We start from the raw sequence: 26,177 nt of genomic DNA, 5'->3' as shown, positions 1-26,177 counted from the left end.
TAATCTATAATAATAAAAGTATAATATGCTAATTAGACAGGACGTCCTTCTTTGCATGAATTTCATGCATCGGGCCTCTAGTTTGACAATAAGAAAAGAACAAACTACTGATACATGCAACACTAGGGCCAATCTCAATTACCTTATGTTGAATAAAAGAATCTAGTCACAGAGGAGTATATAGTATATGATTCCATGTGCATGAACACCTGGAGCATGTACAACTAATCTCTGGCGGGGAAAAAAATCAGAAGAGTGACTTCCTCTGGAGGACATTAGGAGTGACTGGGGAGGGACATGCCATACAGAAATGTTTTATATCTAGATTGCGGTGTGGGGTATTCCAGATTGTCAAACTACTTGTGCCCTAGTCATATTAGTTAGGGTTCTCCAGAGAAACAGAACCAAGAGGATATAAATAAACATAGACATATGTGTGTGTGTATATATACATGTATCTATATATGCTTATATACATATCCTATATAATAAAAGGCTAATATGCACATAGACCGAACAACCAATTGGTAGTTATGATGTGCACTGACCACCAGGGGGCGTGTGCAGAACATGGCAGGTGTTGGCCACGGAGGGATGGTGGAGCAGGTGAGTGGGGGCGCCAGACCAAGACGGGGCTCCAGTCACCGTCATCATGGCAAGCCTCTGGTGGTTACTGAAAATTCTTTGCTCCCACACACCATGGTTCTGCCCGGCACACGCACCTGCTGCCAGTGCTGTCCCTGCTTGCACTTGCAGCCAGTGCTGGAGCTGCCACTTGTACCCCCTGCCAGTGCCTGGCGCCGGTTCTGATCACTCGGCGCCATGAGCAGTGCAAGTGGCAGCTACCAGGCCAGATTGCCCCTAAAGACTTCTCCACCGCCCCCTGCTCCTGAGGGGCGATCAGGACAGCAGCCACCGTTCACACCCGCTGACGGCACAAGCCCCAATAGCATTTAGTGCATGGGAGCAGCGGCAGCGGGAGCGGGGCTGCCAGCAGACAGGGGACCGGGGGCCACAGTGGGAGGGGTCAGGTGGGGTCATGAAGGATGGGCCAAGACCCGCCCCCGTGCCTACCACAACCTCGTGGCCCACAGTTCTTTTCAAGGTGCACTAATTCATGCACTGGGCTCCTGGTATAAATATAACTCTGTGACTCACTTTCTTCAGCTATAAAATGGAGATAAAAATAGCATCTAACTCAGAGGATTTTTACTAAGATTAAGTAAGTTAACACTGCATGGGACATAGTAAGTGCCCAATAAATGTTTAAAACCCGTATAAAAACCTGTGTGAATCAACAGTGGGATGTGGAAACCAAAAGCTAATTGAGTATACACAATAAGTATTAGCACCTGCTGTTAATTTTTTAAATGTTCATTGTTTTTGTGGCCCTTAGGCAGTTCTTTGCCCTGAGACTGACCTTAAAAAGATAAATCCCTGCAAAGTGGCCATGGGGCTGGGGGACCCTAACCCTGGTCTGCCTGCAGGACTAATTCAGAGACCCTTAGCATTTATAGAGGGCTCAAATGTCTCTGAAAGCCATTCCTTTACACTTTAGGAAAACATATGGATGGTTAGCCCTCTCTGGAAGGCCAGGGAAAGACCAACCTAAGCTGTTTCCTACCAGGAGCTCCACAAGGCTCCTAGCAACAATGAAAACCAGTATTCCCAGAGGATCCACTCAGACTGTCCCAGAGTTTATCTATAGCCAAGATAACAGGGCTCTCAGCAGTCCTCAGAACTCTCAAGCAAAGAACAGATTTGAAACCTTTGGGTTTTAATCAAACAGACCAGAAGGTGGCAGAGTAACAGTTAAAAAAAAAAAAAGGCATTTTACAGAGCAAAATAAACTTAGCTCTAGGAAAACGAAACTGAAAGGCAGCAGATGACGGGCTTCCTTTCCTGTATCTGCCAGTTTCGACACACCCGTTTCTGAGACACACCCTGTTGTTTCTGAGCCAGTTAGAGCTCAGACTGAGGTAAAAGCAGAGTATAAATAAACGTTCATGAAAACTCTACGGAAGAAAATGTCTTTTTCTGACATTGTAGGAGGAAGAAAACACAGACATTACATGTTTTCTGCACTGAAATCCATGGTTTTCCTCCCATTTATGTAGAAGAAATTTGCAAGGCAATCTGGGTAAGTACAATATCTATTATCACTATCATTATTACTATCTATAGAAGCATTTTATTGAATAGGAAGAAATCTACTTTTCAATTAGAATATTGTAATATACCCCAAAATAAAAAATAATATTTAAGCCTAGACATTCTAAACTTCATTTCTGTGACAGGAGTTGGCTTTATATTAGTTGAAAAATGAGTCATAACATTCCATAAAAGGTGCAGTTGTTAACTAAAGGCACTTTTATTGATGAAATTCTCCAAGGCATTAGCATCTTCAGAAAGAACATTTAATGAAAATTTAAAGATATGCTTTACATTAATCAAAGATACTTTCTACCATCCACTCTAAGAAGTAGGCAGCTGCCAGAATCTATCTGAGGATAGATTCTCAGATATTTAGTGTCAGATGACAGATTCAGAGAGACAGAACAGAGACTGCTACAGGAAGTCCTTGAAATTATGGCAGCTATACATTCCTGCTAAATGTCCTAGGTTCTTATGTCTGATTTCCTCCAAAGCAAGGAACAAGGGGCTGTGGGGTTACATTTCTAAATCAAGGCCTGAAATTCAACTTTCTTTAGAAAAGCTGACAAAGCCTACAGTTAACAAATAAATGTATGTGGGTTTAATCATGTAACAAATTGTTCCCTTTTTTATAGTGGTTGCTGAGAAGCTCAGAACCAAAATTTTAGGCCACTTCTAGTAAAGTATATAAAACTGAAAAGTTATTTTAGACACTAACTTTACTCCATAGCTTCATTTTTTTCCACCTTCTATCTTCCCTAATTAGTCTTCCCCCTGATTTTTTAAAAATTGATTTCAGAGAGGAAGGGAGAGGGAGAGAGAGAGAGAAACATCAATGATGAGAGAGAATCATTGATCGGCTGCCCCCTGCACGCCTCTTCCTGGAGATCAAGCCTGCAACACAGGCATGTGCCTTTGACTTTGACTGGAATCAAACCTGGGACCCTTATCCATAGGCTTTATCCACTAAGCCAAACCAGCTAGGACTCTCTCCCGCCCCACCCGCCAATTTCTCTAACCCAGGGTTTTCACATATGTGTGATCCTGTATAAGTTTCTGAAATATCTAAAAAAATTTTGGAACAAGAGAGGATATAAAGGAATCATTAATATGTCAAACACCTCTGAAAAGTAGTGTAAATGTGGAAAACATAGAAGTTAGCAATCATTCTTCCAGTGCAGCAATTTTCAACCTTTTTCATCTCATGGCACACATGAACTAATTATTAATATTCTGTGGCACACCAACATATATATTTTTTGCCACTCTGACAACAAATAGGTATAATTTTGATTCCAGACAGCTATTGTTGTGTTGGCTATTGTCATTTTTTTATTTGACAATCTAAGGGAAAAGAGGTTAGTGCCCCTGACTAAATAGTCAGGTATTGCATGTTTGAAATTTCTTGGGACACACCGGTTGAAAATCACTGCTCTAGTTAATATCCTCCCAACATCTTCAACAATTTATTTAAAGTACATTATTGAAAGACCCTCATAAAGGCTTTAGAGGAAGCAGTGTGAAACTTCAAGCTGTTTAATCATGACTTAAAAATCATAGACATAGACAACAAAATGGTGGTTATCAAAGGGGAATGGGAATGGAGGAGGATGAAGAGGGCAAAGGGGGTCAAATATATGGTGACAAAAGGAGACTGGACTTTGGGTGGTGAGCACACAATACGATATACAGATGATGTATTATAGAACTGCGTACTTGAAAGTTATATGTTATTAACCAATGTCATCCCAATAAATTTTATTTTTTTTAAATATAAAAGATCCATAATCTGGTAGAGAAAATAGTCAAAAGCCATTCCTTTTTTATTTGCTCACATTCCCAACCAAACATTCAGTCCTGGCACCCCATTCACCTGGCTTTGTGTTTCATGTGTACATGGTATGCAGCTCATGGATGAATAAAATAATCCATCTAATTCAACACTCAGTCTCATAATCTGATTTTTGAGGTATTACATAGGAGATAAGGGCTGAGTTTATAAAACTGTTACTGGAAATCAGGGAGACTCCTGGAGAAGTACAGTGGGGCCTTGACTTATGAGTGTCCCGACTAACGAGTTTTTTGAGATACCAGCTGTCTCTCCGCTGATTTTTTGCATTGAGTTGATAGAGTAATTTGAGTTAATGAGCTCCTTAATGAGCTCCTTAACGAGCTCAGTCTTGGAACGAATTAAACTCGTAAGTCAAGGCCCCACTATATACTGATAGGATGGGGCAGGAGATGGGGCAGGAGAACTCCAGGTATGAGGATTTAGGAGCCTGAACACAGCTGGCAAGGGTGCCCCCTGCTTTAGGTATGACAGTAGTGTGGGTACAACAGAAGTGAGCTGTACACTGATTTACAGGGTGGGGTAGATGAGATTTAGATGGGCATATGAAAATGTCTCACATAGCAGAGTTATGGTGGTCCATTTAGATGGACAGTAGGATCAGATTTTAGACAACTATAAAACCAGTATGAGTCAACAGTGGCATGTAAAACGAAAAGCTGATCCCGTGATTAAGGCTGCAATAAATCTCTAGTGTAACTTTCAGACCTCATATGTCCAGAGTTGAGTTAATCATTATCCATGATTGGTAACATACCATTATCTTTTTCTATGCAAGTATCTTTTTTATTTTCTTCATCTGTTTATTTTACCATGCATTTTGGAGGCGTCATTGACTTTTCATATGATGTATAATTTCTATGAAATGAACAGATCTTAAGGGTACAGCTCTATGAAATTTTTGTGTATTCATCAGTGTAACCACTAACCAAACCAAGATATAAAATTATCAATCTTAAAAAAATAAACAACAAAGGTTGTCGAGCAGCAAATTAGTTTATTTGGGAATAGCAGAAGAATTGCAATTTTGGACTTGCAAACTATGGTGGACCATAGCTAAGTACAAAATAACAAAAGGGAGGTCAGTTTGGGAGGGGATTTTTGGAGGATATTGAGGAGGGTTGTTTTAACAGGAGCACATCAGTGGGGGTAGGAGGGAGTGTACAAAGTTGTGGCAGTTTCTTATTGGCAAAGAGTGAAAAGCAGTTGCTGTTACTGAAACAAGCAGGGAAGAGGAGAGCTCTCCCTCCATGGCTTCCCAGCTCCATGTTGAATAAGGTTTCCTTTATTCATTTTACAAAGTATTTTTTGTGCCACTCCCCAGAAAATATTGCCCTGCCAGAAGATACCCACTGAATTCTACTATAATAGATTAATTTGCCTGTTCTAGAACTTCATAGAAATGGTACCTTACATTATGTTTTCTATCATTACTGGCACATTTAACTTTATTAAAACTTCCAAATAGTTTCCCAAAGTGGCTAAAACAATTTATATTTCCACCAGAAATGTATGAGCATTCCACTGACTCTATCTCACCACCACTATTTGGTATTGTCAGGCATTATTTTTAGCCATTATGCTAGGTATACAGTATTATCTCATTGTAGTTTTACTTTGCATTTCCATGATGGTTAAAGATTCTGGGGCAGTTTTAGATTCCAATTCATCACATCCACCCATGTGACCATGAAAAGCCCCACTGGTTTCTTTTCCTTCCAACAGGCCAGGTCTAGTCCTCAACCTCAGCCTAGAATGAGCAAATGCCCCAAAGCTTACATAAGAAGGGATCTTCCATGGCCATCAACAGATGAGTGGATTAAAAAACTGTGGTACATCTACACAATGGAATTCTACGCTGCGGTAAAAAAGAAGGAACTCTTGCCTTTTGCAACAGCATGGATGGAACTGGAGAGCATTATGCTAAGTGAAATAAGCCAGTCAGAGAAAGATAAATACCTCATGATTTCACGCATTTGTGGAATATAGAGAACAACATAGACTGATGAACAGGGACAGATCCAAAGACAGAGAAACAGCGATCAGACTATTAATCCCCAGAGGGAAAGTAGGGGAGGGAGGGGGCAAGGGGAAGAGATCAACCAAAGGACTTGTATGCATGCATATAAGCCAAACCAATGGACATGGACAACAGGGGGATGAGAGCATGAGGGCCAAGAGGAGGTTGGGGATTTAATGGGGGAGATGAGGACACATTTGTAATACCTTAACTAATAAAGAATTAAAAAAAAAAAAAAAAGAAGGGATCTTCCTTCTCTGGAATTCTGATTCAACTAGTCCTTGTCATGAAGTCCATCTACAACTCTGTAATAACTTCAAAAATATGTTTTGTCATTTATCTGACTTCTTTTTTCCTAGTTGTTATAGTGGGAATGCTGGTGTCCCGCTGGAATCTACTACATCACACTGGGAAGTGGGACTCCTTCCATTTCTTCTTCAGTCAGTTTTGGTAAATATATTTTTCAAGAAATTTGTTCAGTTCACTTCAGTCTTCAAATTTACAGCATCTGATATTTGTGCCATCTCATTTTTTCTTGATCACTCTTTCCACAGGTGTGTCAATTTTATTACTCTTTATCAAGAACAATTTTTGGGCTTCCTTGATTCTCTCTCTTGTAACTCTGTTTCCATTTTATAAATTTCTGCTCTTATCTTTATTTTTTCCTTGCTTTCATTTAGTTCTGCTTTATTCTGTTGTTCTTTGAACTTATTAAATTGACATTAGTGTATGCTTTTTTCTAGTTTTATAAAAGCATTTAGACTATAAATATCCTCTCCAAGTATTATTGACACTGTATCTTAAAATTTTTTAATGCAGCACTTTAAAATAAAAATTGTATATATTTAAGGTACATAATGATTTTATGTACATACTAGAATTGCAATGCAAAAAATTCATGCAAGAGTAGGCCTTCCTTCCCCCGGCTGCCTGCACTGACTTCCCTCTGGCACCTGGGACCCAGGCTTCCCTCACAGCCCCAGCTTCATCCAGAAGGTTGTCCAGAAGGATGTCTGGAAGGATGTCCAGCCTAATTAGCATATTATGCTTTTATTATTATAGATGTATAGTGACATGATTACTATAGTCAGGCTAATTAACATATTATCTCCTCACACAGATATCATTTATTTTTGTGATGAGTGTACCTGAAATTTACTCTCTTAGCATATTTCCAGCATTCAAAAGAGTACTATTAAGTATATTCATCATGCTTATACATTAGCTCTCTAGACATCTCTACATAACTGCAAATTTGTAGTTTTGCCAACATCTGCCCATCCCTTTCCTCTCCAACCCCTTGTTATCCCTTTTACTATGAGTTTGACTTTTTTATTAGATTTCACATATAAATGAGAAATACAGTAACTGTCTTTCTCTTTCTGGCTTATTTAACTTAGTATAATATCCTCAAGTTTCATCCACGTTGTCACCAATGGCAGGATTTCCTTCTTTCTGGTGGCCGAAAATATTCCATTATGTGTATATACACAATATATTCTTTATCTATTGGTCTTTCGACAGGCACTCAGGTTGTCTTTTTATCTTGGCTGTTGTGAAAATGCTACAATAAACATGTGAGTGCAGATAATCTCTTTTAGATAATGATTTCATTTCCTTCTGATATATACCCAGAAGTGGAATAGTTGAATCATATATAGTGTGTGTGAAGATTTTCTGTGGCAATATGTATATGCATTCTCTAAGGCAGTGATGGTGAACCTATGACACGCGTGTCAGAGGTGACACGCGAACTCATTTTTTTGGTTGATTTTTCTTTGCTAAATGGCATTTAAATATATAAAATAAATATCAAAAATATAAGTCTTTGTTTTACTATGGTTGCAAATATCAAAAAATGTCTATATGTGACATGGCACCAGAGTTAAGTTAGGGTTTTTCAAAATGCTGACACGCCTTGCTCAAAAGGTTCGCCATCACTGCTCTATCCACTGAACCAAACCGGCTAGGGCAATAAAAACATATTTTAAAAATCCAGTTTTCTTTGAAGTTCTGGGACTATACAAATGATCTATTTAATATTGAATGAACTGTAGAAGTTTGTGTTTTTGAGGAATTGGTCCATTTCATTTGAGTTGTCAAATTGTTCATAGTAATCCAATATTGCCCTTTTGATATCTGAAAGTTTTAAAATGATATCCACTGTTTCATTTCTGATACTGGTAAATGTGTCTTCTCTTTTTTATTCTTTTTCAGTCTTGCTAGAGATTTGTCAATTTTATGATCTTTTCAAGTAAGCAGATCTTTACATCACTGACTTTCTCCATTATACTTCTGTTTTCAATTTATTTTTATTCTTTATTATTTCCTTTCTTCTATTTGCCTATATTTTATTTTGCTCTTCTTTTTCAAAGTTGTCTAGGTTTCTGTGTTAAGAGCTTAGATCAAGCATGTCAAACTCAAAGGCTAACACGGGCCAAATAAACAAGGTTTAAATTTATGTGGGCCGCAAAAAAAACCCCAAAAAACCACAAAAGCTTCAATTTTCATAAACAATTTTGATAGACATGCTGAATTCAAAGGGCTGAAATGAGTAATCATTAACATAAAATAATAGAAAATTTTAATAAAAATTAATATTTTTTCTTGAACATTAACTTACCAGACACTGAAAAACTGCACAAATTAATAAGCGTAATATAAATAAATCTGTTTCTTGTTCTCTGAAAGTGAAATATGTCCTATTGCGCACACCAAATAAGTCAGTACAAGACTAATGATGTGGCAATTGGCTGCTAAAATATTCGCTACCAGTATTAGTGGAGAGAAATGGTGCACCTATGTGTAAGGTGCATAAGGGAAATGAATGCAACACGATTATAGTAATCAGTCATTAGCGAGCATTGTAGTTCATTATTAATAATTATGTATAACAGGACATTGTAAAAATTAGTTATGAAATTTTTATTAAAACGTTTCTTACATACCATTATATTGACTGTGCCACAAAAATATTCATGTGGGCCGCATGTGGCCTGTGGGCCATGAGTTTGACATGCTTGGCTTAGATTGTTTTGAGACTTTTCTTCTTTCTAATATATGCATTTATTATTGTTCCTTTTAAACTGTTTTAACTGTGTCCCTCAAATTTTGATATGTTGTATATTCATTTCCATTCACTGCAATGTCTTTCTTTTACTTTTCTTTGGTCATGAATTATTTAGGAATGTATGGCTTTAGTGTTTAGTAATTTTCCTTTTCTTTCATTATCAGTTTATAAGATTCCATCATACATATTTTATATGATTTCAATTTTTTTAAATTTGTTGAACTTTGGATATGGTCTATCTTGGACACTTAAAAAGACTGATATTCTGCTGTTGTTGGATGGAGTGGTCTGTGATTTAAAACCTGTTGGTCAATGGTGTTGAATTCTTCTCCATTCTCACTAATGTCCTGTGTAGTTTAGTTGTTCTATCAACTATTAAAAGATGTTGAAATATCCAACTATAATTGTGGATTTGCCTAAAACGAAAAGTTCTATCAGTTTGCTTCAAATGTTTTGCAACTTTCTTGTTTGGTGCAAACACTGTAGGATTGCTCTGGAGTCTTGTTGGATAAACCTGTTTATCAGTACATAATATTCCTCTGGGTAATATTCTTTGCTCTGAAATCTATTTTATCTATTCCTGAGTTTATTAATTAATGTTTGTATTATATATTTTGCCCATGCTTTTACTTTCAACCTATCTATATTGTTTTATTTCGAGTATCTTGGGTCATGTTTTTAACCCAGTATACCAATTCTGCCTTTTAGCTTCTGTATTTAGGCTACTTATATTTAATGTCATTATTTATATGTTAATAATTTTGTCTACTTTTTTTTTCTTTTTATTCTCTAATTTTCATATCTCTACCTTATTTTCCTGACTTCCTGTATGTTATTTGAAATTCTTTCACAATTCCACCTTTATCTACAGTCTTTTTAAGTATATAACTTTGTATAGCTTTTCCTAGTGGTTGCTCTAGATATTGCATTATATATATGTACTAGAGGCCCGGTGCATGAAAATTCATGCACTGGAGGGAGGGTCCCTCAGCCTGGCCTGCCCCCTCTCACAGTCCGGGAGCCCTCAGGGGTGGGAGGCGACCCGGTGATCAGGGGAAGGCGACGCCCCATCACACCTCTGCTGCTGCCACTGCTGGCAGCGCAAGCCTTGGTTACTTGAGCCTTGGGCGGCCCTGGGTGGCTGGGCAGTCGCCATCCGAGGTTTGCCTGTGCCTTGGGCCAGGACTGGGGGATTCCGAAGGCAGGCATCCCAGCGGGGCTGAGGGGACTGGGCGCCGCCATCTTGTGGTGGTGGGCACTGCCATCTTTGAGAGCGGGGCAGCCAATTACCATATTCCCTCCTTATTGTCTGTGGGCATCGCCATTTTTGCGATGGCTTGAGGGTCAATTAGTATAGTCCCTCTTTATTAGGTAGGATAATTTATGACAGTGTAATGGTACTATTTTACTAGTTTGAGTAAAGTGAAGAAATCTTAGTTCCTATATATCCCTTTACCCTATCCACTTTTAATTATCTTAACTATTTCCACTATATACATTTAGAACCATGTCAGACAGTGCTTCAAGAAACAATTTAGAAAACCAACTAAGAGAAACTCTACCATATTTACTAATATTTTTGCTTACCATGTTCTTATTTCCTTCCTAATATTCCAAGGTTCCTTCTCTGATCATTTTCTTTCTGTTTAGATAACTTGCTTTAACCATTCCTTTAGGGTAGGCCATGTTGGTTGCATTATACATTCCCCGCATTGGTGCACAAGAGTTCCTTCCAATTTCTTCACATCCCCACCATACTTGTTATTTTCAGAGTCCTTTTTTTTTTTTTTAGCAATTATCATAATGGTTTTGAAATGATATATTATTGTAATTTTGGTTTGCTTTTCTCTAATGATTAGTGATGTTGAACATCTTTTCATATGCAAGTCCACTGTTCATTTTTTAATTGGATTATTTGTTTGGTTGTCATTGTTGAGTTATAGTTTTTACTATATTCTGGATACTATCAAGTCAGTTACATGATTTACAAATATTTCCTCCCATTCCATAGCTTGCCTTTTCATTTTGTTAATTGTGTCCTTTGATGCACATTAAGATGTAGCCCCACAAAAGGTGCTTATTTGAAGATTAGTATACCAAAAGCAATTTCCCTCTCCACTCATTTTTCTTTTCCCAGATAACTTAAAATTTGAACTTCTTAATCTATATAGGCTAAACTGCTGAAGGAAACTTCATTTAATTCACATTTTTTAAGAGGGCGTTAAATCTTCTAGGTTTCTCATTGTCATAGTGTTGTAAGGGAGTAAAATTCCCACCAAATTGCCTATTTTGACTATTTTGTATTACTATTTTGTATTACTGTAGCTGTGAGATATTTTACTTTTACTGATTTTTTTAGAGAGAGTGGAAGGGAGAGGGAGAGAGAGGAAACATCAATGTAAGAGTCAGTGACTGATTGCCTCCCATACGCACACTGACCAGGGGCCAAACCCACAAGCTGGGCATGTGCCCTGATAGGAAGTAAACCAGTGACCTTTTAGTACATGGGATGACACTTAACCAACTGAGCCATACCGGACAGGGCATAAGATATTATTCACTTTCTATGCATACAGAAATTACTAACCAAAAATAATAGCTTTAACCTTAGATCACACCTCCAGCATCTTTATGTCTCAAAGGGAAGGTAAATCCTAACCTTGAATTTATATCTACGTTTGAAGGCAATATTCCTGTGCATTATTTCATAGAAGTGGGCCTATATAACCTATTTGCCATAATTCCCCAAGCTAATCTCCTTTGTTAATTTGATTTCTTCCATGATGGATTCATTAAAATGGCTCACATTTAGGAGCCATTATGGATTATACTTAAAGCTATTTGGATTTTATGTTTTCTAATCAGTGCTATATTTCTGTAACCCAGGTGGCAATGAATATTCCAGATACTCATCTTCCAATTTGTAGACCAAATAGTAATGCCATTTGTTACTGCCCAGAAATAAGCTATTATCAATTATTATGTGAAAAATTAATTTAATTTTTTCTCTACCCAGCAAGCTATCCCAGAAGTCATGGAACAGAAAGGCTCCCACACCAAATTAAAATGCTTAAGGCACATGGCTTATTAAATCAATTTAAATACACAACAAAAAGCAGGGAGAAGATATGGGATAACATACTTTGGATAAGTTACAAGAAAGTAGAAGGTTCTTATTATCCCAGTTATGCAAGATCATATCTTCTCTTCTCTGCTGCATCGGCATTCTCCACCGACTATATAATTTTGAGAACCAGAGTTGAGGACTGTCCAAGAGGGATCAACATATAGAAAATATAATGAGTCAATGACATGCACTTGCTCTAATCAAGTACAGAGAGATGCAGAGGGACTATAGCTATAGCTCATTAATCAGCCTTATAGCTATTCTGGATTTTATTTTTATTTCTTGAGTAGAGGACCCCAAAGATAAAGAAGGTGTCACCCAATTAAGACCCATTTAAGACCTTAAAAATACCAAGTGCTTCAATTGTGTCTTAATAATACTAATATCCATTTGGCCCTTCTATCTCTTCCTATGTTTAACACTCATATGTTCTATATACTTTATCTACACCTATCATAACATGTTTCACAACTACTTGCTTCTATACTTAGTTTCATATCTCCTCCTTATTTCACAAATACTTCTCTATTTAGTGTCATATATCCTCCTTTGTTTCTCTTATTTTCTATAGCAAAATTGAGTATTTTAAAATAATACCACTAACTCACATTATAGCAAACAAGCATTAATGAGGATGAAATGTCTCTATATATACTGTCTGGAAGTGCCCCCAACATACAGTTAGTGAATAAAGCAAGGTGACAAGAATTGTGTATACTGTGCTGTCTTTCATTGCGGGATGGGGGGTAGGCGGGGGGGGGGGGGGAGAGCTTGTATTTGGTAGCATTTTTCTGGTAGGATACAGAAGAAACTGGTAACACTAATTTCCTCTCAGGAGGATAACTAGATGGCATGCACATTCTTTGAACGTTTAAAGCTGCATGAGACATACATACTACCTACTGAAAAATTGGTTGATTACTTTAAAATGTATTTATAAAATATTAATTATCTATTTTTCTATATACAGATATCAGAATGGCCGCACAACTAAACCTGCCAGAAAATACAGATGACTGGACAAAAGATGATGTAAATCGGTGGTTAGATAGTCATAAAATTGACCAAAAACACCGGCAAATCTTGACCGCACAAGATGTGAATGGAGCAGTCCTGAAGTTTCTAACTAAAAATCATCTCATCGAAATGGGCATAACACATGGACCAGCTATCCAAATAGAACAGCTATTCAAAAAATTGCAGAAAGAATCCTCTGAAGATCCTATTCAGACATGTCAGAAGAAAAAAGGCAGTAAAAAGGTACCTAAAACACAAACTTTGATGCAAGAGGAAAATGAGGAAACTTCAAAGCAAAAACAAAAGGGTAAAGAGAAATCAGATATGGCTAATGCCTCTACAATGAGTACAGTTTCTAAGTCACTAAAAAGTGAGTTCATAGGAGATGAAATAGATGATACAAAGGAAAAGCAGTCATCCATAGATCTGACATGTGTATCATACCCTTTTGATGAATTCAGTGACCCATATCGTTACAAATTGGATTTTTGTCTACAGCCTGAAACAGGACCACTCAATCTCATTGATCCAATACATGAATTCAAAGAGTTCACAAATACAAAAAATGCCACAGAGGAGGATGTTAAAATGAAATTTAGCAATGAAGTTTTCCGATTTGCTTCAGCTTGTATGAATTCACGGACCAATGGCACCATTCATTTTGGAGTCAAAGACAAGCCCCACGGAAAAATTGTTGGTGTGAATGTCACCAGTGTCACCAAAGAAGCCCTCATTGACCACTTCAATCTGATGATCCACCAATATTTTGAAGACCATCAGGTCCAAAAAGCAAAGAAGTGCATTCGAGAGCCAAGGTTTGTAGAAGTTTTACTGCCAAACAGTACTCCGTCTGACAGATTTGTTATTGAAGTGGATGTCATCCCAAAATACTCTGAATGTGAACATGATTATTTCCAGATTAAAATGCAGAACTGCAACAACAAAGTATGGGAACAACGAAAACATTTCTCAGTGTTTGTGCGAGATGGGGCCAGCTCTAAAGACATCATGAAAAATAAGGTAGATTTTAAAATATTTCAATTAGGTTTAGAAGCATTGGCAGAACATAGAAAAGAAGCAGAAGAAAAATGCAGAATAAAAACAAATAATAAAAACAGTGAGGGTCCAAAGCTTATTGAATTGTTGACAGGAAATAAGGATTTGTTAGATAATTCATACTATGAATGGTATATTCTTGTAACAAACAAATGCCATCCTAATCAAATAAAACACTTAGATTTTCTAAAGGAAATAAAATGGTTTGCTGTATTGGATTTTGATCCTGAATCTGTGAGCAAGGGGGTAGTCAATGCTTACAAAGAAAGCCGAATAGTAAACCTTCACTTGCCAAGTCTATATGTAGAGGGGAAAACCACACCAAATGAGAAGATTTCTAGTCTAAATCTTTATCAGCAACCCAGCTGGATTTTCTGCAATGGCAGGTTAGACCTTGACAGTGAAAAATACAAACCCTTAGATCCAAGCTCCTGGCAAAAAGAAAAAGCATCTGAAGTCAGGAAATTGATATCATTTCTTACACATGAAGACGTAATGCCAAGAGGGAAGTTTTTGGTGGTATTTCTTTTGCTCTCCTCCGTGGATGACCCAAGAGACCCCCTCATTGAGACCTTCTGTGCTTTCTACCAAGATCTCAAAGGAATAGAAAATATATTGTGTGTTTGTGTACACTCACACATATGTCAGAGATGGAAAGATCTACTTGAAGCAAGATTAACAAAACAAGATGAATTATCAAGCCAATGTATTTCTTCTTTAAGTCTTGAAGAGATCAATGGTACTATTCTTAAACTAAAATCTGTGACTAAATCTTCACAGAGATTTTTGCCATCTATTGGTTCATCTACTGTCCTTCTGGAAATGGAAGAAGATATCATGACTGCTCTGGAAATTCTCTGTGAAAATGAATGTAAAGGAACACTCTTAGAAAACGACAAAAACAAATTTCTTGAATTCAAGGCTTTAAAAGAGGAAGACTTCTATAGAGGTGGTAAAGTATCATGGTGGAACTTCTATTTTTCTTCTGAAAATTATTCTTCACCTTTTGTCAAAAGGGATAAATATGAAAAACTTGAAAGAATGATTCACAGCTGTGCAGATTCTTCAAAGTCAACATGTTCCAAAATTATTCATCTGTATCATCATCCAGGCTGTGGTGGGACTACCTTGGCTATGCATATTCTCTGGGAACTAAGGAAGAAATTCAGATGTGCTGTGCTGAAGAACAAGACAGTGGATTTTTCTGAAATTGGAAAACAAGTGACTAATTTAATCACTTATGGGACAGCAAACCATCAGGAATATTTACCTGTACTGCTCCTTGTTGATGATTTTGAAGAACAAGGTGATATCTATCTTCTGCAGGCCTCTATTCAAACAGCTATAACGAGTAAGTACATTCGATATGAGAAACCTCTAGTGATCATCCTAAATTGCGTAAGATCACAGAATCCTGAAAAATGTGCGAAGATGTCAGACAGTATCGCCCTAATACAACAACTATCTTCCAAAGAACAGAGAGCATTTGAGCTTAAATTGAAAGAAATTGAAGAGCAACATAAAAACTTTGAAGATTTTTATTCCTTCATGATCATGAAAACCAATTTTGATAAAAAGTACATAGAAAATGTGGTCAGGAATATCCTGAAAGGACAAAATATTTCCACCAAGGAGGCAAAGCTCTTTTCTTTTCTGGCTCTTCTTAATTCATATGTACCTGATACCACCATTTCACTTTCACAGTGTGAAAAGTTTTTAGGAATCACACCCAAGAAGGCTTACTGGGGAACAGAAAAACTTGAAGATAAGATGGGCACCTACTCTACAATTCTGATAAAAACAGAGGTCGTGGAATGTGGAAAATACTGTGGAGTGCGCATTATACACCCTTTGATTGCTATTCGCTCACTGGAAGAATTGAAGATAAGCTATGATTTGGATAAAAGTCAAATTATGTGGGATATGCTAACAGAAAATGTGTTCTATGATACTGGTATAGGAAGAAGCAAATTTTTCCAGGATATGCAAACACTGCTGCTCACAAGACAGCGAATTGAACATGAAGGTGAAACAGGGACTTGGTTTTCCCCATTCATTGAAGCATTACATGAAGATGAAGGGAACAAAGCAGTTGAAAAAGTATTGCTGGAAGGTATTCATCGGTTCAACCCAAATGCATTCATTTGCCAAGCCTTGGCAAGACATTTCTACATTAAAGAGAGGGACTTTACCAGTGCCCTTCATTGGGCAAATCAAGCAAAAAACATAGAACCTAACAATTCTTATATCTCAGATACACTGGGTCAAGTCTACAAAAGTAAAATAAGATGGTGGACAGAGAATAATGAAAGAAACAGAAACATTTCAGTTGCTGATCTAACTGAACTTTTGGATTTAGCAGTTCATGCCTCAGAAGCATTCAAGGAATCTCAACAGCAAAGTGAATATAAAGAGGATGAGGCAATGGAAAGGTTTAATCAGAAGTCAAAGAGGAGGTATGATACTTACAATATTGCTGGTTATCAAGGGGAGATAGAAGTTGGGCTCTATGCAATCCAGATTCTCCAGCTCATTCCTTTTTTTGACAATAAAAATGAACTATCTAAAAGAGACATGATCAATTTTATATCAGGCAATAGTGATATTCCTGGGGATCCAAACAATGAATTTAAATTAGCCCTCAAGAATTTTATTCCCTATCTAACTAAATTACGATCTTCTTTGAAAAAGTCCTTTGATTTTTTTGATGACTATTTTGTTCTTCTAAAACCAAGAAGCAACATTAAGCAAAATGAACAGTCCAAAACTCGGAGAAAGGTGGCTGGATATTTTAAGAAATACGCAGATATATTTGGTCCCTTCGAGGAATTACAAAACAGAGATCTTGGATCACAGCTTAGTTTGCCACTTCGAGTAGAGCTGTATCGGAGAAGCCTAGAAGTTTTAAAAGCAGACAAGTTTTCTGGGCTCTTGGAATACCTTATCAAAAGTCAAGAAATTGCTATTAACACCATGGAAGATATAGTGAAAAAATACACTTTTCTCTTTGAACAATGCGCTGTCAGAATCCAGCAAAAGGAAAAACAGAATTTCATCTTGGCCAATATCATTCTCTACTGCATTAAATCTACCTCCAAAATTGTGATGCCAACTAAAAAACTGAAAGATCAGCTTCGAGAAATCTTGCAACAAATAGGACCATCTTATCAATTGTCAGAACCTTATTTCTTAGCTTCCCTCTTATTCTGGCCAGAAAACCAAAAACTAGATCAAGATTCTAAACAAATGGAAAAACATGCTCGGTCACTACAAAATTCTTTCAGGGGGCAGTATAAACATATGTATCGTACGAAGCAACCAATAGCATATTTCTTTCTTGGGAAAGGTAACAATATGAACAGACTTGTCCACAAAGGGAAAATTGATCAATGCTATGGAAAAACACTTGATATTAATATCTGGTGGCAGAGTGGAGAAGTATGGAAGGAAAAAAAAGTCCAAGAACTTTTGCTTCGTTTAAAGGGACGAGCTGAAAATAACTGTTTATACATAGAATATGGAATCAATGAACGAATCACAATACCCATCACACCTGCTTTCTGGGGTCAACTAAGAAGTGGTAGAAGCATAGAAAAAGTGTCCTTTTACCTGGGATTTTCCATTGGAGGCCCACTTGCTTATGATATTGAGATTATTTAAGAGTCTGATCTTCTCCCTGCAGGAATGTGGTCTCAGTACAACCTTTTTTTTTTTTTTTTTGACCCAAGACTTTAAATTTCTCTTAAGTATGTTATGAGTCCTATACAGTGGTGAAAAAGAAAAAAAAAGTGAGAAATGTGGACAGTATCAAATATCTTCCTTGGCTTGGATAACACTATCAAAGCTAAGATAAGAACAAGATAAGGAGCTAGGGATGGAATTAGGAGAAGTGAATGTAATAAGTCAGCCCTACAGAGCTCCACCACTTCCCCCAATTACCCAACCAAGGCATGGATTGAGGTAGACTGCCTCCTTTCTTCTCAACTGGAAAAAATTTTCAGAATAGGAAAAGATAGTTATGATTCCAATACATTATAATACTATGATTCCAATACATTTCATTAAAAAGGTGAAATCCTTTCAAGCTGAAGAGCAACATTTGTTCTTACCAAGCACATCAGCACTCCAGGATCTTTCAAAGCAGAGGAGCAACCAGTTCTCTGAAGGTCATACCCACAGAAGTCAGCAGATTTTACCAAAGCAGGCTGGAGAATTAGACTGTCTTTTCATGTAGTAGGAGGCAGTTGAGCAAAAGTGGGGCCGGGGCAAGTGAGTTATAAAACTCTATACACACACACAAACCAACCAACCAAACAACAAACACTGGAACTCCAAAGCTAATTAATAAGAAGGTCTCTTGTGAAAAAAAGACTAATTTGTCTCCCATCCAGGGAATCCTAACATACTGGCAAGATATGCATGTAACCTTTGCACTGAATAAGCACAACCAGTGAGAGATAATCAAAATGCAATTTTCCTCCAATAAAATAATGGACATGGACAATCACCAATGGTTTCAAAAACTGATAAAAAGCTGATAAACAACTTTATAGCAGATGAATCAGACTTTCCTAAATCCTGATCAATATTAACAGAGAGAGAGCCAGACGTATGAGATTATGGAGTGCACACATCACCAAATAATTGAACCTGAATCTGGATCAATTCAGGATCTTTCTTCCAATTGAAAGAAAATACAGATGTTGGATATGCTTCAAAGTAATTCCATGTGTAAAGTATGGAGATGATGAAAGGAAAGTAGATAAACAGTATAACTGCAACAAGATGGGACCTGAGTTAACAATTGCTGCATGATGCATATATGGGAGTTCTGTATCTCTTTTCTCTTCTTTGGACTCTGCTCTTGAAATTTTATGTTATAAACAATTTTATAAAACAAAAAAATGCAATTTGTTTTTTCCTTTACAATTCCATTCCGATTTTTAATAGTGGGTTGTATGTGTGTTTGGGGAGGTGGGGGAGAGGGAGGGCACAGTCTCTTGCTCATGAATGAAATTTCAGCTCTCTAACTTCTCAGCTCACTCATGGTTAAAAAAAAAATTCTCTGGTTAAACACAGTCTCATTTTTGTCTGGGGCCACTTCCCACTTTGCCCTAGGTTTCAGCCTACTCTACACAGACTGTCTCTGATGGAGTCTTTGTGTCTTACCAGGTGATTCTGTTGAACTCAAACTAAACCAGCTTAGACAGGTTCATTCGTTCTCTCTCTCTCTCTCTCTCTCTCTCTCTCTCTCTCTCTTACCTTGGGTGCACGAGAAACACTCATGAATGTTACTTCTACCACTGGTAGTTAGTAGAGCTAATTTCCAGTCTTGGAAACAATATGCCCCATAACGTCAGGAAGACACAGGTCCGGCACTTCACAAAGACCTCTTAAAGTCTCCTCCCATACTCCCCATCCCCTGCTCTATAGGCTGGAGATGAGAGTCTCATGGTGTTTGGGAGAACTTCTGCCAAAAGAACATCTTCATAAATGCCTCTCTTCCTGAATGCCAGCAGCTGGCTAACTATAGCCTGTAGACCAAATCCAGCCTGTCTTTTAAATAAAGTTTTATTGGCACACAGCTACACTCATTTAAGTATTGGCTATGGCTGCTTTTGCATTGCAACAACAAAATTGAGTAGTTGCAACAGAAATCATATATCCCACAAACCTACATTTTTACTAACTGGCTCTTTAGAGAAAAATTTTTTCAACTCCTGCTCTATGCTATCAACTCTCACATCTTTTTTGTAGGTCAGCTGTCTAATTGGTTCTTAAACATCTATTTTGCAAATATACATCTTAGTTTATCACCTAATTTGATATCTGGTTTCTATCATTTTAGGACTAAAGTTAAAACTTAACAACCTTTTAACACAATAATTTTTTTCACATTATAATAATCCAGGTCTAACACTGCCAAGAACAGCAGAGTAATAAATGTATGTGGGTTTTCCTTTTGCAAATAAAAATAAAACTGAATGATGCTGGATAAATTGGACAAGCTAACTGATCCATCATAATTCTTTTTACCCATTTAGCTTTATATTTTCCTTAGGTCCATGGAAGTTAGTCTTGAAAAATAGAAATTTAGAAGGTAAGATTTAAATATTAATAATCTACTCTTCCTTAGGCCAGCAGTTCTCAATTGAGCAAAACCCCTCTAGAGGTCTCTCCAAGTTGTTTCTCTCTCATCAATATTCTATCTCCCAATTCAGATAGAGCCTAGTGTGAGAAGGTATGGGAATGTGGTTTAGAAAGTAATACCAATGGGAAGATCAGTTATTAAACAGATTTCTCTTTAAAAATTATTTCCTCAGTTATTTTTTATATTATTTTCTATCCTTTCTGATGGTATGCCTGTTGCACAATTTAGAACGTACTAGAGAAGAGTTCATATGCATTTAAATATTTATAGATTTTTTTCACTTTATTGGTAAAAAACGCAGAGCCAGTTAAAATATGTATACTATTATTCTGTTTTTTTTCTGTATTTTTAAAATATGTTTTTATTGATTTTTTAGAGAGAGAGGAAGGGAGAGGGAGAGAGAGAGATAGAAACATCAATGAGAGAGAAGCATTGATCAGTTGCCTCCTGCACATCCCCTACTGGGGATCGAGCCCACAACATGGAGCATGTGCCCTGACAGGGAATAGAACCAGTGACCTCTTGATGCATGGGACAATACTCAACTACTGAGCTACACTGGCTGGGCCTTTTCTGTATTATTAAAACTTATATATGTATACATACCACTAAAATATTGTAGCCAAGCTTCCAAATTTAAGGCAGTTTTAATAGCATGATGGTCCTACATCTCCACTAAAAACTTTGCACATAAATAAAGAAGTGCATTTTCTTTCATTAGTGGAAGAAGGGAAGTGTTCAGTTTTAAATCCAGAATCTACCCTTTAATGAGATTTCATCATCATCTCTTCCTAGTTGGAGGAAATAGAGTTTAAGCCCATATTTAGTGTTTCGGGTAAGATGATGATTTACAAGTGTAAGTCCTGGCACGAAGCAAATGGCACATTCCGAAGGAGTCATTTGATGACAGTTTAGTAAGAGAACTAAGGTACGGTTTATACCAGGGATACAAAAATGACTGAATACTCAAAAATTAATCAACTACCAAAAAATTAATTAACTACCATATTAAGGCTAAAGTAGAAAAATCACATAATTATACCAACTGATGGAAAAAATCATGTGACAATACTCAACTTTCATTTGATATAAAGTATCATAGGACACTAGGAATAAAGGAGGACTTCCTCAACTTAATAAGGAGCATCTACAAAAACAAACAAACAGACAAACAAACAAAACAACCCTATAGTTAGCAACATACCTAATGGTAAAAGACTAGGTGCTTTTCTCCTAAGATTGAGAACAAGGTAAAGATACCTGATCTTTATATTCTTATTCAACATTGTACTGGAAGTTCAAGCTAATGCAATAAAGCAAGAAAAGGAAATAACAACAAACAGAAAAGAAGAAATAAAACTTTTCATTTAAAATGACATAATTTTCTAAACACAAAATCCAATGGTATCTACCAAAAAAAAAAAAAAATCCACCTAGAACTAACAAGTGAGTTCAGCAAGATTATAGAATATAAGATAAACATACAGCCCAAAACGGTTTGGCTTAGTGGATAGAGCATTGGCCTGTGGACTGAAGTGTTCCAAGTTTGATTCCAGTCAAGGGCATGTACCTTGGTTGTGGGCACATCCCCATTAGGGGATGTGCAGGAGGCAGCTGATCGATGTTTCTCTCTCATCAATGTTTTAAACTCTCTATTCCTCTCCCTTCCTCTCTGTAAAAAATCAATAGAATATATTTTTTAAAAATAAAATAAACATACAAAAGTCAATTTTCTTTCTACATATGAGCAATGAGCACAACACTAAAATATCAATACCATGTATACTCAAAAAATATTGAATTGTAAGTCTAACAAAATGTATTTATAACTCTTATGCTGACAATTATAAAGTGATAAAAAATAAACAATCTAAATAAATGGAGAGACATATGTTCATGAATTAGAAGATGCAATACAGCATCAATCTGCCCAGCTTAATATATAATTTAATGTGCAATTTCTATCAAGAATTCTGCAAGATTCTTTGCAGATACAGACAAGAGTATTGTAAAATTTATATGGAAAGGCCAAGGAAGTAGAATAGCTAAAACAATTTTTTAAAAGAAAAATAAAGTGAGGAATCAACACCTGATTTCAATGTTCAGTTTGTATAATTTTGTCATTTCAAGAATGTTATATTAATAGAAAACAGATTATTGGTTCCCAGGAGTTAAGTTCCAGTGTGGGAAAGTAGGGAGAAAAATAGGTGTAGTTATAAAAGGGCAATAGAAGTGATCCTTGCAGGTACAGAATTATCTGTTTCTTGACTATATCAATGTCAATATCCTACTTGTGGTTTCATACTTGGCTTTCCAATATTTTACCATTGGGGGAAACTAGCCAAAAGATACACTGGATCTGTCTGTATCATTCTTTACAACTGCTTGTGAATCTACAATCTTCCCCTCCAAAGTTTTTCAATTAAAAAAAAAGTTAAAGGAATACTATCAATAATTTATACCAACAACTTTGAAAACAAGTAAATTCATGTATGTAATATGTACAAATTTATTCATATGTATTACACATGTACATATTCCTGAAATTATATATACATCCGTTTGGCTTACAAAGTTGTCTTTGTAGGAAGCTTTAAAACCATGAATGCAATTTCTTTAACTGTAATGGAATTTTTTAAATTTACATTTTTAGTCTGTCTGTAAGTTTTAGGTCAACTTGAGTAAAGAATAAATGTATATTGTGTAAATGTATAATATATAAGTAGTATCTTATATATACAAAATATATGTATAAATAATACCTATGACTTGAAATAACTTCACTGTTAATAGCCCCTGGCATGCTATAGCACCGCAGTTAATAAGATTTTCATCAGTGGTAAATCTGGATGGGGTACAGTAGAAGGAGATGCACTGACCTATGTAATACATCTGGCATTTGAGATTCATAAGAAAAAATAGTAACTACTAAGCCTGTGGAATTAGTTGGTAGTTGCTAGGCCCTATGGATACAATGAAGAGAGAGAATAAAATGCTCAAGTCATAGTAGGGTTGTAGAAGCTGGAATCCATTGTCCAATACCCAAAGTCTCATCAGTTGTCTAATCTGAATTAACTGCTGAAGGTTTTAGAAAAATGAAGTATCATTTTTTCTACTACTCTGTATCTAGCACATTATTTTGCATTAGCCAGCACTGGAAACAATTGGTTGGTAGATTTTATCCTCCAAAGGTTTTCATTGTTCTGGTAGCTGCCATATACCCTGTAACTATACTCTCTTCCCTTCTCCACCCTCCTTTCTGCCCAAGTTGCTCATCTATACGGACTACATCAACAGGACTCCTCTTGCCTTCTGGCTTCCAGTTGAGGTTGGCCATTAGGAGACTCAGTAAGAAATAGAAAGGAAGGAGAACAGTAAGGATATTTATTACCCTTTCTCTTCACAAAGCCACCTTTCTGGTTCAGTTCCTGAGTGAAGGTAATTGCTTCCTTCTAAGGATCTTGCTTCACAACACTTTCCTTTGGGTTTCCAAAATCTCTCTTTGTCTTTATTTCTTCAGGCCTCATGGGAAATAGATCTACTGCCACTAACTCCAGGACAGTGCTTATGGTTTCCCTCCACTGACGCCTTTTATATGTTTCCTTTAATAATCTTCCTCAAATTATCTGAATTTGCATGTGTCATCTATTTCCTTCTGGGATCTGACTGATGCATGTCTATTCTGTTCTTTGCCCTAAAGCATCTCCTAGTAGCTGGATGTGATTAACAGGGAAGGAGTTCAGCCAATTCCAGAAGGGATGAAAATTTTGTAGAAAAAGTCTCACACTTGGTACTAGGAAGCCTGGAGCTCACCAAAATGAAAAAAAAAAAAGAGAGCCAGGAAAATTTTTCATATGGTCCTTTTTCTCCTCCATTCTCCTTAGGTCAGACACTCCTATACCCCTGCCTTAACTGATTGCTGATGGTAATTTTGTGGATTGTTTTCTAAACTTTGCCCTGCAAAACCCAAAATTTTGGTGGAGGGTCTTTGGGAGGTTCTATGGGAGGAAAAATTATAGCAAAAATGAAGTCAGCCTAAGGGTAGGACTTTCTAGCACCCATTTTATCCAGAAAATTTTTAATTTTTTAAATTTATATACTATCATCCCATATAAAATCTTATTTGAAAAAATTTTCATTCTACCAATTACAAAGTTTTTAACAACTGGTTTAATTCACTTTACTAAATAATCACAGACAAATCAAACTCTAAGATTCAAAAAAGAAACCTCTAATGGTAGAATTTCAGGTAATGGAAGAAACAGAACTGGTAACAGTTTAGAGATTTAGAGTCAAGTTATTCCAGCCCAATGCACTTCAAATTATGCCCCATAATGACCTGCTTATTATGAACAACCACTCAAAAGCTCTGATGATCTGTTTCTCTGTCAACATGGATGCCTCTGGCAATTTTCAAATCCCAATTGCCTGCTAGGTCAATCTTTATCTAATTCTTTTTACTTTTGTTGTGATTACATTTTAGATTTGCTCTCTTAACTTTCAAGTATATAATGTGGTATTGTTATCTGTAGTCACCATGCCATACATTAGATCCCCCAGACCTTATTCATCCTAGAACTGGAAGTTTGTACCCTTTTACCAACATCTCCCCACTTCTTCCACCCCCTGCCTCTGGCAACCACCATTCTGTTCTCTATTTCTATAAGTTTGGCTTTTTTATTTTTATATATTTTTATTGATTTCAGAGAGAGAGAGAGAAATAGAAACATCAATGATGAGAGAGAATCATTGATCAGTTGCCTCCTGCATGCCCCACACCAGGGATCAAACCTGCAGCCCGGGCATATGACCTGATCTGGAATCGAACCGTGACTTCCTTGTTCATAGATTGACACTCAACCACTGAGCCATGCCAGCTGGCCAACTTTGGCTTTTTTAGATTCCACATATAACTGAAAATATGTATTATTTCTTTCTCTGTCTCACTTTTTCGTTTAGCAGAATGTCTTCAAGGTCTGTCCATGTAGCAAAGGGCAGAATTTCCTTCTTTTTTTATGGCTGAATAATACTTCTGTGTGTGTGTGTGTGTGTGTGTGTGTGTGTGTGTGTGTGATAGTCACTTATGATCCTTTTTATTTCTGTGGTATCAGTTGTAATGTCTCCTCTTTCTGATTTTATTTACCAGTATTTGTGTTTTCCTCTTTTTCCTTAGCCTAGCTAAAGGTTTGTCAACTTTATCTTTCAAAATAAGCAGAAGCTCTTAGTTTCATTAATCTTTCCTAATGTTCTTCCAATCTCTAGCTTATTTCTGCTCCAACCTTTATTTCCTTCTTTCCACTAACATTGAGCTTAGTTTTTTCTAGTTCTCTGAGGTATGAAGTTAGATTATTTGATATCTTTTTTCTTGACATAGACATTCATCACTATAAACTTCCCACTTAGAACTGTTTTAGCTGCATATAATGAGTTTTAGTATGTTATTTCCATTTTCATTTATCTCAAGAAATATTTTTATTTCTTCTTTGACCTTCTTTGAGTGTGTTATTTAATTTCCACATATTTGTGAATTTTCCCACTTCCCTCCTATTATTGATTTCTAGTTTCTTACCACTGTGGTTGGAACAATACTTGGCATGAGTATTAGTCTTGTTAAATTTGCAAAGATTCATTTTGTGGCCTAACATATGATCTATCCTCAAGAATGTTCCATATAAACATAAGAAGGAATGTGTTCTGCTGCTGTTGGATAGAATGTTCTGTATATGTCTGTTA

At 36.6% G+C, this 26,177-nt stretch overlaps 1 protein-coding gene across 4 annotated transcripts; it reads left to right on the top strand.

Moving 5' to 3' along the window:
* Positions 1 to 1,936: 1,936 nt before the first annotated feature.
* On the top strand, positions 1,937 to 19,213 carry SAMD9 (sterile alpha motif domain containing 9). 4 transcript variants are annotated; one of them, XM_070424265.1, is made up of 4 exons: positions 1,937 to 2,140; positions 5,729 to 5,866; positions 6,383 to 6,473; positions 13,191 to 19,213. In XM_070424265.1, exon 4 carries the CDS (start codon positions 13,199 to 13,201, stop codon positions 17,951 to 17,953), a length of 4,755 nt encoding a protein of 1,584 aa, XP_070280366.1. In that variant the 5' UTR covers positions 1,937 to 2,140; positions 5,729 to 5,866; positions 6,383 to 6,473; positions 13,191 to 13,198; the 3' UTR covers positions 17,954 to 19,213. The 4 variants fall into 4 exon arrangements, with proteins under 4 accessions (XP_070280366.1, XP_070280367.1, XP_070280368.1 ...); XM_070424266.1 differs by lacking the exon at positions 5,729 to 5,866; XM_070424267.1 differs by lacking the exons at positions 5,729 to 5,866; positions 6,383 to 6,473.
* Positions 19,214 to 26,177: the final 6,964 nt, after the last annotated feature.

This window comes from Myotis yumanensis, unplaced genomic scaffold (genome assembly GCF_028538775.1).
Source record: "Myotis yumanensis isolate MYYU_CA2020_CCGP unplaced genomic scaffold, mMyoYum1.0.hap1 SCAF_9, whole genome shotgun sequence".
NCBI lineage: Eukaryota > Metazoa > Chordata > Mammalia > Chiroptera > Vespertilionidae > Myotis > Myotis yumanensis.
The sequence above is the reverse complement of the archived record's forward strand: the minus strand, read 5'-3'. Positions and strand labels throughout refer to the sequence as shown.

Coding starts and splice junctions, on each gene's coding strand:
- SAMD9 (XM_070424267.1), top strand. CDS start 13,199: ATGGCCGCACAACTAAACCTGCCAGAAAATACAGATGACTGGACAAAA.